Source organism: Gekko japonicus, unplaced genomic scaffold (assembly GCF_001447785.1).
Source record: "Gekko japonicus isolate JY-2015 unplaced genomic scaffold, Gekko_japonicus_V1.1 scaffold1055, whole genome shotgun sequence".
In the NCBI taxonomy this organism is placed as follows: Eukaryota; Metazoa; Chordata; class Lepidosauria; order Squamata; family Gekkonidae; genus Gekko; species Gekko japonicus.
This window is the reverse complement of record NW_015169808.1, coordinates 465,968-480,875: the sequence shown is the minus strand read 5'-3', so window position 1 is coordinate 480,875 and position 14,908 is coordinate 465,968. Positions and strand designations below refer to the sequence as shown.

The following is a 14,908-nucleotide window of genomic DNA, read 5'->3' as shown; positions in this document are numbered from 1 at the left end:
CTGCTTGCTTATTTATTTATTTATTTATTGGATTTTTACCCCGCCCTCCCAGCCAAGGCCGCCTCAAGGCGGCTTACCCTGGTAACCAAAAACCAGCCAGAGTTGGAGTTTTACTCCAGTTGGGCATTTGGCCTAGCTCATTATACTATGTTACCTGCTCCAAACAGAGCAAATGGGGAGGGTTGGTAATAAAAACTAAAACAAAATATTCTAAGTTGGAAGCACCTAAATATTGATTTGAGTATATGTAGTATAAGCTTAGAAGATGGAGACAGCTCTCAGGATTTAGGACAGGGGTATTTATTTAGCCCTAGGCATTTTTTGTGAAAAGTGCTGATACATAAAAGGAGTCCAGCGTCCTGTTTCACTCAGCAACCAACCAGTTACCCTGGAGGACCAACAAACAAAGCACAGAGGCCAAGCCCTGATGTTGTCTCCTAGTAGTGGGTTTCAGTGGTTTATTGCCTCTGAAAATTGAGGCTCCCATTACTCACCGTGGCTAGTAGCAGTTGATGGACCTATTTTCTCCATGAATCTATGCTTACAGCAATCACAACCTCCACTGGCAGTGAATTCCACAATTTAACTACTCACTGAGTAATGAAGTATTTCCTTTTGTCTTTCCTGTAGCTATTTATCATAAGTTTCATTGGGTACCCTTGGTTTTAGCTTGGAGAGGGGAGAAAAAGCTCCCTCTATACATTTATCCACCCTGTGCATAACTTTATGAACCTGTACTATGTTCCACCTTAGCCTTCTTTTACCTAAACTGAAGACTCCCAGACTCTTCATTCTTTCCTCACAGAAAAGATGCTCTAACCCAAGCTTCATTATATAATGAAATCCTTATGAACTTCTATTAGATTTAGTTTATGACACTATAAAGTTTCTCATGTTTCCACATTGCTCCAAGTTTCACAACATGAATAACTACCATATAGACTCAAGGTGTCCAAAATAGTTTTAAAGAACTTATGTAAAGGTTCTGTTTTTACATAATTAACATTTTGAGAGAGAATAATGAAAATACTGCTGGCAGATGAAAATATCCCATCTAGTGATGGCATATTAAAATGAAAATCTATTTAGAGGTACTTTGGATACATTAATTCTGTACCTAGAACAAATGGCAAACCATTTCATCTATATTAATAAATTTCCCCTAATACCACAGCTGGGCAAATGCAACATAGTTACAGCGAAGATTCTAAGATATGGGATACAATCCATCTTCAAGGACACAGCTGTATCTCTGGAAAGAGACCAGAATGTAATGGAGTGTTTTTCCTGCCTCCTCACTAGCCCTTGGCCAGAGATGGGTGCAGTGCACTGTTGTTACTATGCAGCTTCCACCTACAACTGCTTAGCTTTTCCTTCCCCCTCTCCTGCTTCTCCCAGATAGATTCCTTGAGCTCCAAATGAATAAACCTGTACTTTCTGAGGGGTGGCAGGCAGGAAAGGATGGCTGGATCTACACAAGGGATGTGCACGTGTTTCTTGTTGTTGATAATGGCTGGCATGCAGCAGTACACGGACGTTTTTTGGGTAAGGCTGTCTGGAGCATAGGCCACTAAGTCCTACGTAGGAAGTGGCAATGAAATGGATACCGGTGTGGATCCACCTTCCCCAACCTAAGGAAAAGCCATTTCAGTTGGAGGAAGCGGTCAAACATTGCTCAATGGAGTGGTCGTAAAGGACTCGGATCCACTACATTGTCCACGATTCTGAATCTAACCCACTTTTACTGAATTGTTAAAAGCCTTCTTTTTTGTAGCACCGTCACTTATTAGCAAATATTTATGTTGTTTTAGATGCAACTTTCTTCATTAGTCGAATGAAGTTTCTCATTTAATATCTGTATATCTAATTCTCAAGTATGACCCCAATTGTGGATACCACGAGGGCCACACTTATCCAGAACAGATTTTTCTGCAAACTTTAGGGACTCCCCCCACCCAAGTTGCAGAAAAATCTGAAATCTTGAAAAAGAATATACTGGAGGAGTTAAATTGAGTTCCTGGCAGCAGTGCAGCAGCTTGAGAGCTGCAGCGGGCCCGGTTAGCTGCAGCAGAAAAGTTTTTGGGAAAATGGAATTCTCCCTGTGAGTCTCACAGGCCCACACTTTATATATAATAGTTTTCTATTAAGTGTATTTGTATGCTCTTTCCCAAAATTTGAGTCCAGTGGCAACTTTAAGACCAACAAAGTTTTATTCAAGGTATAACCTTTCATGGGCACAAATACCTTGAATAAAAAATTGTTGGTCTTAAAGGTGCCAGTGGACTCAGACTTCGTTCTGCTGCTTCAGATCAACACAGCTATCCACCTGAATCGCTCTTTTCCAAAGTTATAGTTAATATCTTGGTTTTGTTGGAATATGCAAAGTCTATCATGCATATATAAAAAATGACAAGAACATCCTGCAGGGGGCAGCAGAGAGGACAACTAGTTAGCATAGTGAGATTAGGGACTTCCTACTATTTTCAATAGTCTCCTTCCTGTCTCCTGATTGGCTCAATTGCGGGTTTTTCATGCTCCTTTTGAGATCTCTTTGTTCCTGAGTCCTGACTCTCTCCTAGCTAGTTAGTTAGACTTTATCTCTCCTCTTTCTTACAAAGAAGAGAAGAAATTGGATTTATACCCCACCCTTCACTCGGAGTCTCAGAGCAGCTTACAAACTCCTTTCCCTTCCCCACAACAGACACCCTGTGAGGTAAGTGGGGCTGAGAGAGCTCTGAGAACTGTCCTTAAGAGAACAGCTCTGACAGAACTATGGCTTGCCCAAGGTGATCCAGCAGCTGCAAGTGAACGAGTGGGGAATCAAACCCGGTTCTCCCAGATTAGAGTCTGCACACTTAAGCACTACACCAAACAAAGTTTGTTCTGTTCTTAATAAACCCAATGTTATTACTTAAACAGCTTGTGCTCCGGATTACTGCAAATCTAAACTCTGCCAACAGTTTTAAGATTAAAAAAATTAAAAACAGCCATACTGGCATTGCTGAAATTCAAAGTGTGAAAGATTTAATGTATAATCCATATTGTTTTTGTGAATTTTAATATTTGCTTTACAAATGTAGAATAGGCAGGGCTGAAATCCTTCCACTGTCAACTAGGTGGCGGTATGAGAATATTCAGACAAGGAAACATCCGTACAAAAATTTCAAATCTATTTCCTAGAAGAAAGGAGGATTCTATTTCATATTATAAAAAAATGCAAATTGTTAGCCAAGCAACAATACAACTTGGCTACAATACTTTTTATATATTCACCATAAAAGATAGACATTTAGAGCTGCCTACAGCCTAGCTACTAAATACTAGTCCGTCTTACTTTATTATTAATAATAAATAAATAAATAAACCTATCATCATTCCATGCTATTTCAGGGAAAAATATTTTTAAATAGCTTACCATTAGTTTTTCCTTTCTGTTCTAATTCTGTACACTTACGTTCTGTGTATCGTACATGCCTATTCTCTCTTTTTCGGCGCATTCGATTAACCATTGAAAGTGAAAGCGTTTGAACCGGTGAGTCTGGTATAAATCCTTTCATATCTTCATTCTGCTCTCTAATAAAAGAAAAAAAAATTAAATCTAATGTGAAATTTGCAGTTCTTTCCCATTCAAGCAGGTTTTATCTCAGAAAGTTCAAGGGCCCTGTATTTAAAAAAAAACATGTGATGTCTCAAGATTTGTATGTTTATTCTTCTACATATATGGCAAGGGAAGAAGGTGAAAGGGAGTCCTGAGATTTTAGTAAATGGCCAATAAGCAGGGATAAGAAAATAACATGGTAAGAAGAAAGAAAATTTTGAAAAGAGACAGGATGTTAGAATCATCATGACATAAGTGGAATGAATGAAGAGAAAGATCTCCGAGAAGATGGTAGTAGAGCTGGAAATAGAAAGGGAGGAAGGTGGAAGGATTTGGAGGCAATGGGAAAAGACTGAGGAAGCTGTGCAGAAGTGGTTGATAAACTGAAGAGCAGCATGGTTGGGAAAAACAGGGTGTGGCTAAGGGCAGTGGGGATGCACATGAGCAATAAGCAATTATGGAGTCAATGGGACTATGAAGGTGTAAAAGGGGAAAACAATGGGCATGTTCCAGTTTTGGGATCCATTAGAAGCTTAGCATCATATTTGAGCCTGAATACTTATTGAGATCAGCGTCCTATCTGAATGTATTATCTTTCAGGACTTTTTGTAAAGTACTTTATGAGCAAGAGAGCTTTTGTACTACTATAATATTTCCTGAGGAAGATCCAATTTTGAAACGTTGTTATATAATCCAGAGATGACGTTGATAATGTATTTTTACACTAGGATTTTCTTATGATTTGAAGGAATGTGTTTATTGTGTTGTAGTGCTTATTGACCATAATATACAGAAAGCATCTTCTTTGCGAGTCTTGTTCACGGAATGATCTGTGAGTCAGACTCTCACGACTGTTCTCTTTAATTTTTTTCTCTGATTAGGACGTGATTGTCCACACTTGTCTTGTTCCAATATTTTTCAGCCATTATCGAAAGCCTGTGTGTTGCCTAGTAAACATTTGCCTCTTATCTCTCCCTCTGCCCCTAACCAGCAGCTGCTAAAGAACCTGGAAAAGGATGAAATCCGTAATATTGAAAGACTCACTGCTTACACCTGCTGCAGCTCATGTGGCTCTTCTACCTGCTTCAAGTCTCTCCAGTGCAACACTAGAAATCCCTTCCCCAACTTGGGAGAGAGGATGTATGGTCTTCAGGTTGCACACTACTGATGCTTGCATCTATTCTATGCAACTTGACAGGAGATGCCCGAGAGGAATGAATGGATGCCTGCCTCTGGCGAGTGGATTTATGATCTTGATTATCATCATCAAACACTTTTGACACGGAACTATATACATCACTGTTTGTATATGTACACTGAATATGAAAAATACTTACTGAAGTATCTGCTGAAGCTGTTCAGAAATTTTCTTGTTTTCATCTTGTAAGCTGTTTCTTTCATTCACTGAAATATGTAAACATGAAGTTGTTTTCAGTTGTATGTTTTTAAATGAAGTGATCATCAAATTTGCATGAACCTGTATTCCCGTATCTTTTTCTTTCCAATCTAAACAAAAGTATTCTTGTCAGCCAATAGGGTGACACTGATCAGGATGCCATCTTTATTGGTGGGTATTCTTGAGTTGTACTCCCTTCCCAAGCATCTAGCCAACAGTTACTATTTGGAACTTTTAATTCCATTTTGAAGGCTACTAACTTGGGTGTTGTTGCCTCATTGATGATAGCAAAGGCATTAAGGTAGCCATATGGAAACCATCACAAGTTAGGAACCTCTTCACTAGAGTGCAAGGCAGCAAAATCTTATCAGAGTTTCAATGAATCCAAAAGACATATAGTGAGGCCCTAGCGGATATCCCCTTCCATTAGAAGTCAAAAAGAATACAGAACAGAAATGAAGAACAGAGGACCTGTACAGTGGTATCCAGTATGACCACTACAAGTCTATAATTATGAGCAGAAAGTCTAACCTGGGTTTGGGATCAGATTTTTACATGTATGTGATGATAATTAATACTATGTATGGATCAAACCTATCTACCAAGTAAATCAAAATGAAATGTTTTTGGAGAACAATTCAACATCACCTAAATGCTAACTGAATTTGTGCAAATGCATGACAGCTCATATGAACAGAAAAATTATTGTGTTATATTGCTAACAATTTTGAAAACAACATTCACAAGTTACTTCAAAATTTAACAAACTCAGCTGGCTTGGGGTTAAGCTAGCAGTGACGTGACAGAAAGTCATGACAAAGCATATACAAGGATTTTGTGGCCTGCGGATGAGGAAGAGAAAACTCACTCAGTTCAGTGATCAGTTTAAGATTCTGTTGCCGGATATTTTCAAATTCTTTTTTCCTGCTGTTTCTTCTCCATATGCTCTTCAGTTACTGCACAACGATCACATAATCCAGCTCTTAAACTAGGGAAATCGAAAGATGTATTTGCCATCTGTTGTTACGTTAGCATAATAAATAGTAAAATACTCAAAAATTCTAGCCAACATAACAGAGTTTATGACAAAGTGTTCAGCTTAGTGTGTGTTGTTCTTCCACTTAATTAATATCTGTAAGGCCAGTTGCTTTGCTTGTCAAACATATCGGCCAATTCCAACGTCTGACTAAAACCACATTAGTGTGAGGACAGTTTTCCCCCCTCATACATATCCTTATCTCAGGGACCCTCTGTTCTTCCAGTAAAAATTACTAATACCTATTTGGAAAGAAACAGCTGCACAAGTTAATGCAAATGAGAACTTTCAAAAAGCCATATACAATTTTGCGATTTACAGCACAATCCGGGGGGGGGGGAGTTTTCAGGGAGCTGATTAGCCACTGTGCCAGAGTATCTCCAGGACATGCTGGTGCAGGGCCCCAGCACCACACGGTACTGCTGTGGCTCCCCACCAGAGCATGGCCGGCACAACTGCATGCACAGGTGGGGGAGGGTGCTCCAAAGTCAGCAACTGTGGAGGCTTCAAGGCATGTGCATGCCCTCATGGCCCAAGATGTCCCCTATGACTGGGTGGTGGTGGAGGGTCTGCCTGATACTGAGGCCACCATGTCCTGTCTAGTGGGTATCTGACCTTGCAGCTGTAGCACACCCTAGGCTGGCTGCCACCGCCTCCACTGTGTGTGGCAGAGGCCTCTGCCTTTAGATGGGTGTGGTGTGTGCCAGGGGCATGGCATAGTGAGCCCTGCCCCTCACAGCCACACCAGTCATGTGTCCTCAAGGTCATGTGGTTGGTTGGTTCCTCTCTGTCCATCATGGCCGTGCTGTTACACCCATGATGTCCCTGTGGTCACAACAGCACTGTTGTTGGGGCACTGGCACCATCATGGCTCTTGCTGCTCTGTTGCCAGGATGTTTGCCCTGTCTCCCGTGGCTTCCTCTTAGGGAGTGGATCAGTGGCACTGCTGCTGTGCCGGCAGCTCGCTATTTCAGCAGCCCTCAGGGTTGCACCGCCTGAGGTGTGATTCAGAAACCAATGGACATTTCAAGACAGATTGCAAAAGATATTTTGCGTGCTAAAATTCTGATAACAACAATCCTTCTTACATAATATTTATGCCCCAGTCTGTTCTGATCATGACAATCAGAATTGTGGTTTTAACATTAAAGAACAAGAAAATTCTTCAGTATATATATAGTTTGCGCATTTCTTCACTTTCCTGTACATGGTTACAGTACCTCACATTGTTGAGTGGATTTACTTGACAGAACCTAATAAGGTCCACAACATTTGCTGTGGAACTCAAATTAGGCTGAGAGTGGATAATCACCTTTCGCATCGAATGGTCTACTTACTACTGAGACTGCATACAAGCAGTAAATATTGAACTAAGAGGGATGTAATAGCAGCTGCTTTGGATTAGGCGAATGGTCCATCTAATCCAACACACAGGAGTCAGACTGATGTCCTAGAAGGTCTACAAATGGGAGAGAGGCTGTCTCCCTGCTGCTGTAGCTTACACTGAGGGGTGTGGCCTCTGAACATGTCAAAAAAGTGAAGGTCACACAGGCTTAGGATGGGATGGTCAGATATTTGGAGGTTTAACTGGGACTAGACACAATAGATTGGTATGAATCCAAATTTGCTTCCTTGAGTTTCCTGTGGGAGAACAAAAGGCAACTCAAATGTTTTCTGGTGGGATTAAATCCACAACTGTCTACCTCAACACTTGCCAAGACATAGCAGACATACATACACTATCCCAGAACTGTTTTGTCAGGAAGCAAATTAGGAATTACAGTGGGTGGTGTTTCCAGGAAGACATTATATGCTGCCAGTTTCATGTGTAAATTCTTCTAGCAGGTTTTTAATGTTTTTTATGATTTTTATCTTGTTTTATTTGTGAGCTGCCTTGAACAGGTCTCTGAAGAGGTGGCATATAAGTGTTTTAAAGAATGACAGATAGATGGCGACTACACCTTAAAAACAAAGAGGGGTTATTCCCACTTACCGATTTTCTAAAACTGTAATAGTGTCATACAGAGATTTCTGTTGTTCTCTAAGCTGCTGGTTTTTGGTGTAAAACTCTTCAAGCCTCTCTGCATCCCTGAATATAAGAAGAAATTATTTACACAGAGAAATTGTACATTTGACAGCTGTACTTTCATTACTCTGAAATTATGTTAACTCAAAGTTAACAAAATAACTACATTTTTAAAGTTCCTATGTCACAGGAAACGGACTACTATTTTTACTAATAAACATTTGGCATCTAATCTATTCTTATGTGTGACAAGCAAGACTCTGCATTAGAAGTGGGTTTTCGGGGGGGGTTCAATAAGAATACTGTTAGCTTCATGGATTTGAATGGGAAGGCTTTTCTAGCCACACAGGAACAATGACAAGAGTAAGAGAGGGAAAACAAGGAACCCCAAAGGAGAAGGGCTTGTGGAGAGCATGGAGAACAAAACAGAAGGGGAAAAAAACATTGTCAATGCCAAAGTAGATGTGACAGAAGGTCTGTATATTTTTAAAAAAAACAACTACTATAATCACATAAATTGAATGGAGAGTGTGAAACTCCATTTCTAATAAGCAAGGTCACAGGTGGGGAGTGAAAGTTTTTCCAATACTCACTGTTTACATCACTGTAAATGCTCTCCTCACTGACTTTTTACTCAACTAAGGTGAAAAGCATCAGAGCTTGCTAAACAGAAAGGCACTTGGGCAGAGAAATGGAATTTATGGATGGGAGTTCTATACTCCTTATCTATGTGCCCCTTCCATTATTCCTTGGCCTCAGGCAAGCTATTATTTCTCCCTTTCATCAGTTATATATAATAACGGAATAATGATATTGGTTACCTTACAAAAGTGTTGTACTGGTAGTGCTTTGTACAAGTAATGTGCTACATAATACTAAGTAAGGTTGCGCTCTTTAATTTCTGGCAAACAGGATTTTACAGGTTTACTACTATGCTAGAGAAGGTTACCTCCCAAATTTCTGTGTCATGGGTTTCTGTTAGAGGCACACAACCAAGGCCAGAAATAAAGGTGGTCACCCTAGTATAAAGTGGGGAACACTCAACTGGTGACCCACTGAACTGAATCCACTATATATAAAAGCACGGCAGATGCTTTACAAGTCTCCTGTTACTGCTGTCTACTCAGAACTGGAAGAGATGGTGGGGCCCAGCTCCTGATGTATCACAGTGGTGGGCTGAATTTCACCAGTGGAATTACAGTCCTGCATAGTTTGTGACCAATCACACAACAGAAAAAGAACACATCGCATTCAAAACTTTGTACCAGATCTATGTGACAGAGAAAGTGGCATTAAACTAAGACCTTCTCCTCATGCTTGAGTTACTTCTGATTTACTTGGGAGTCAATCCACAAGCACTGGAATCCGTTTGGGCAGGGTTCTTCTGCATGTCTGCCCTCCCTGCGCATTTTTACAGTTGTGGAGTCAGTTTATCTTCTGCATGTGGCTTAAATATTAAGGACTTTTAAGGGAGGGTGCTGTTGTCATTGGCATGTCGGTGGTGTCAGAGCACCTTATTTTCTAAAGAAGAGCCCTAAAATATCGATATAATACTGTACTGTTGTAATGATAGTTTAAGCAGGTTCTGTGAATTCCCATCTTTTATTTAAAAAGTAAGTCTGTAGCTCCTTCCCTCACAGAGATATGCCTTTTTCCTTATACCTCTGTGAGGGATGGGTCTACAGAATTCAGAGAAGCTGGGAATTCAGAGAACCTGCTTAAACTATCATTACAACACTATAGCCAATATATCGATATTTTATGGCCTTTAAAAAAATTGAAATCAATCATCTTTAGGAGTGCAGGAGGGAGTGGTTTAACAATGATGACAGCCCAGTCATTCAAAACTGTCAGGAAGTGGTTGGGACTAAGAAAACTGATAAAAACATTACACAGTAGGAAAAAGCCGACTCAAAACTGGCTTCCAGAAAAAGATCAGGGTAAAAGTGGTCTCAAAAGAGCTGTGAAAAAACAGGGCAGGAGGCAACAAAACAAAACAAAATGCCAAGTGAAAACTAAAAGCACAAAAATGCATATGGAAACCAGGGGATAAGCTGAAGCAGTATGGGGCCAGAACTGATGAGGAAAAAAATGCAGAAAAGAGCTATGGCTGCAGTCTTAATCATACCTCTTTAGGAGTAAATCCCACTGAATTCAGTGGTACTTACTTCCGAGTAAATATGCAGGAATATCATAGTGCATATGGTTGCAATCTTAAACACTAGGAAGAGGTAGTAAACAAAGCTATGAACACGCTGAAAGTGCGCTTATATTCTATGTACAGAACAAGAAATGAGAATGGAAGAAAGCTCTGTTAGTGTCCTGACGTTGCTTTACAAAACTGGCTGGATTTTTGGCTATGAAAAAAAGTCTTCCTAATGAATGGTCCCTGACCCTGCATTTACAAGACCATTAGCTTCAGCACTGAACTAAGGTGCAGCATAAGGAGTTCATTGTCTGGCTGGTTATCAGCTCTGAAATATTAAACCTCAGGTATTCAAGAAGAGTTAGGGAGAACAAGAACTCCTATAGAAGACTATTGTATCTACAATACAGTACTTGTAGGATGATTCCAGCAAATAATAATTAAGCCATTTAGCTTGGTATGTATTAAGTCACAACAGAATGTCATCAGTAATGCCTATCTCCCACTGACTCTGAGCTAACTATGGATGGAAGCTTTGTAAACATGGACTTGTAATATATGTGTGCTTGTTTCTAATAAATCATAACAGGTACCAGACAATCCTATACGTTTAAATGAAAGTTATGAGAATTTTTTTTGTTCCCCAGAAATGAACATTTCCCCCCCCCCCAGTAAACAGTAGCAGGCTAAACCTATGCACGTTAACTTAAAAGTAAATTCCACTGAATTTAATGGCACTCATTCCCAAGCAAGTATATTTAACAATGCACTTTTAATGTAACCAAAAATTAGGCACAACAAGAAACCACTTCAAATTATAAGAGCCTTATGTTATTAAAAGGCTGTAAATGCCTGTTATTACCCACAGCACAGTGCTTAATTTTTAGAAAACGATGGTAGTCCTCTGTTTGGAAAAGCACCATGTAATCCGGTGCACCCTGACCTGGATAGTCCAGTCTAGCTTGATCTCATCAGATCTCAGAAGCTAAGCAGAATCAGCCCTGATTTGTTCCTGGATAGGAGACCACCAAGGAATTCCAGGGTCATTACACAAAGGCAGGCAATGGCAAATCACCTCTGAACTTCTCTTGCCTTGGAAATGCTACGGGGTCGCCATAAATTGGCTGTGACTTGACTGCACTTCCCAGCACCACCACCAATCTGGAAGTCCTTACTTTTCCCTGACTGGTGAGAATGCTCTGTAGTTTCTCAGTGGTGGGGAAAATATAGTCAACACCTGTTTAGGACTGCTATTATTTATCGTATATAGTAGTATGCTCACATGAGTGACTATTCTCACACACACACAGATACACAGTCACATAAATATTTAGGTATTAATATATGTAAATACTTTATTTCTAATGAAAATATTGTTGCATATGAGTAGATACTTACAAACACCTTTCCTTTTTCAGTTTGGAAATCTTTAACTGTAATCCTACATGGAGAAAAGCCAGAAAACAAAGTGTCTTTTAAAAAAAATTTCCTTGACAAATTAAAGATTATGAAGCATTTTTTGGATGGATATGTGAAAATTTAGACTTCCTATAAGTCTTTGCCATTATATATCTCTAGTGCTGAAGTATACCTTTCTTCATTTAAGAGCTGGTGCTCACTTTTAGTTCTTTACATTCTCAAAGCAAGCAACAAAAATGAAATAATTCATAAAATTGCAATAATAAACTGTAAATGTTAAATACTGAGATTGCAAAAAAAACAAAAAAAACCTGTAAAAACCACTCCCCAATTTCAATAATAAATCAAAAGCTTAGTAAAAAGAAGGCAGACAGATGTGATGGTGCATTTTGAACAAAAAGAGCTCTACAGATGAGAAGCTATCACCAGGAAAAGATCTCTTCTACTTAGAGGTCATTTCTACCTATGAAGGGGGTTTCACAAAGGTTTCCTCAGCTGAAAGCACTGCACTGGCTGCCAATAGCATACCGAATCCACTTCAAGGTGCTGGTATTTACCTTTAAAGCCCTATATGGCCAGGGTCCGGCATACCTGAGGGACCGCCTTTCCCAAAACAAACCCCAGAGAGCGCTACGGTTGGGGTCACAACATCGGTTAGCGATTCCAGGCCCCAGGGAGGCCAGGCTTGCTGCAACCAGGGCCAGGGCCTTTTCAGTGGTGGCTCCTACCTGGTGGAACAAGCTCCTGGAGGAGATCAGGGCCCTGCGGGACCTTTTACAGTTCTGCAGGGCCTGAAAGACGGAACTCTTCCGCCAGGCTTTTAATTAGGAGCCGCCACTACCACCACTAACAGCTATTATTGTTAGTAACAACGGGGTAGTGGGTTGGCCCTGTATGAAGATTGGTCACCGCTGAACTGGGACTTTGTGTTACATCTACAGCACATCTAAATTCATCTGAAGGATTAACATCACTGAGCACTTTAATTGTAACATATGGTTGTTTTTATCTTGTTTTATATGTTTTATATGCTTTATATATCTGGCATATGGTGCCCTTAATTGTGAGCCGCCCTGAGCCCATTCACGGGGAGGGCAGGATAGAAATATAATAAAATAAATAAAATAAAAATTATCATATTCAGGAACATGGCTACTGGGGGGAGGGGAGAGGGGACAAGCTATACAAGAATCCATGGCCCCAGGAAGCCAGGAGTATGTTATGGGTTAGGTAAAGGTAAAGGTTCCCTTGCTCGAAAGCCAGTCGAGTCCGACTCTAGGGTTGCGGTGCTCATCTCTGTTTCCAAGCTGAAGAGCCAGCGCTGTCTGAAGACTTCTCCGTGGTCATGTGGCCGGCATGACTAAATGCCGAGGCACACGGAATGCTGTTACCTTCCCACCAAAGTGGTACCTATTTATCTACTTGCAATTTCTTGGTTTTGGACTGCTAGGTTGGCAAGCGCTGGGGCCAGAGACGGGAGCTCACTCCGTCACGCGGCACTAGGGTCTCAAACTGCTGAGCTACCTACTGACCTTCCGGTCTGCAACTCAGTGTCTTAACCTCTGAGCCACTGCTGCCCTACAGCAGTATACCTGTCTCTAAATGTGAACATATTTATTTGGCTGCCCCATCCAGGATATTTTTCCAGGCTAGAAGATGAACAACCTTTTCTTCATCGTCATACTGCCTAACTCCAAGCAATCATTGTAGGCTGTGATGACTACACTTGGTTCAGATGAAAGCAGAAACAAAGTGGGTCCATCACCATACTGATGGCATTCCAAACCACTAGACACCAAGGTTTCAAGTAGTTGGGAGATAAGACAGATCCCTGCAGAACAATTCACATGGGAAGATCAGAAATATTTCTGGTACATGATGCCATGGTCTTCAGCTCTGAAAGCCGGACAACTGTAACAGTGTCAAAGTCGCCCAATCATATCCTGGTAAGGTATTCAGCCAGGATGACCGAGGCAAGTTCAGTCCTGAATACCAGAAGACAGACTGAAATACTGTCATCCACGAGTATCTGGTGGTGACCCTTGGCTTTCTTTAAATAAATGCATTTTAATTAACAAGCTGATTTATAAAGCAACAGTCATATCAAAGATGAAAGTTAGGGGCCTTTGAAAGATAAATAGAAAACACAAGAAAACGACTTCAAAAGAAAGCTTTTGGGACATTAGATGATTCTTCCCTCACTAGCACTCAACAACAAAAAGGCATTACGCTCAGTAAAGCAGATCAGCTGAGAAATAAATTTTCTTTAAAAATGTTTGCTATTCGACAAGTCAATTAGACGCCTGCAATTAAGACCCCTACAAAGTGCTCCACTTTAATCCTACTCCGCACCCATGAGAAGGAATGAGGCTACACAACAAAGAAGCTCCTGTAAAAAGAAGTCATCTGTTTGGCAAAGTATTTGGTTCTGTAACGTTAGCAAACTGAGCCACTAATAGAGAGAGTGCTTAAAAGGCTGCTATAAGTAACAATTCCTAAATTCACGAAGAATAAACTTATCAAAATGCCTCAAAAATCTTTCTAGAGCAACAGTCATGAATTAAATGAAAATGGTGGTTTCCAGTTTCTTATATATAATCCAAGAATGCAAATTTGCTAATGTTACAAAAAAATTCCTTTTCAAAGGAACAGAATCTTTTATCTTTCTTCCATTGTTCTCCTTCAATACAACTGAATGACTTATAAAGCATCATCAAATGATGGCATACTTGTCTTTATCACTCCATTAGGACTAATTTAGGGTAACAGTTTTCTGGAGGACATAGCCATTAAAAACATGGGATAAGGACAAGAATTCCATTGATGCATTGTGCAAATTCACTGTACAAACCGTTTTCAACAGGGTTAAACAATAAAGTCAAGAAAAAAAATTAAACAACTTTGTGTAGCCCTACCTAAGCATAGCTAGTAGGAATGTTTTTAATGCACTATGCTGTTATTTTAATTATCATACTTGTTTGTTCATCCCCACTCGATGTATTTGTTATAATGTAAGCTGCCTTCCAAGGCAGGTAGGGGCGCAAAAAACTGTGCTGGTATGAAGGTGAAAAATTATACTTCAATTAGAATTCAGGACAGGCAGCACCAAACTCCAGAGTGTTCTCTACTTTTTATACATATTTCCCTAACCATATCCTGTAAAACCTTTAGGGAAAAAAGTTACTAAAATATAATAATCTTTTTCCCTGGTAACATTTGGATGATGGGTTATAGACACAGAAAAAGAATACACAGTGTAACCAAAAGTAATTTTTGGACACCTTATT

The 14,908-nt window shown here is 40.1% G+C and overlaps 1 protein-coding gene across 1 annotated transcript in view; it reads right to left on the bottom strand.

The window, feature by feature from the left end:
* The window catches only part of RBBP8 (retinoblastoma binding protein 8), a 49,258-nt gene that overhangs the window by 24,206 nt on the left and 10,144 nt on the right, over window positions 1–14,908 (bottom strand). Inside the window, 6 exon segments of the mRNA XM_015417142.1 lie at window positions 3,416–3,573; window positions 4,936–5,002; window positions 5,863–5,917; window positions 5,919–5,982; window positions 8,024–8,119; window positions 11,601–11,643. Of these exon segments, the coding sequence (XP_015272628.1) occupies window positions 3,416–3,573; window positions 4,936–5,002; window positions 5,863–5,917; window positions 5,919–5,982; window positions 8,024–8,119; window positions 11,601–11,643 (483 nt within the window).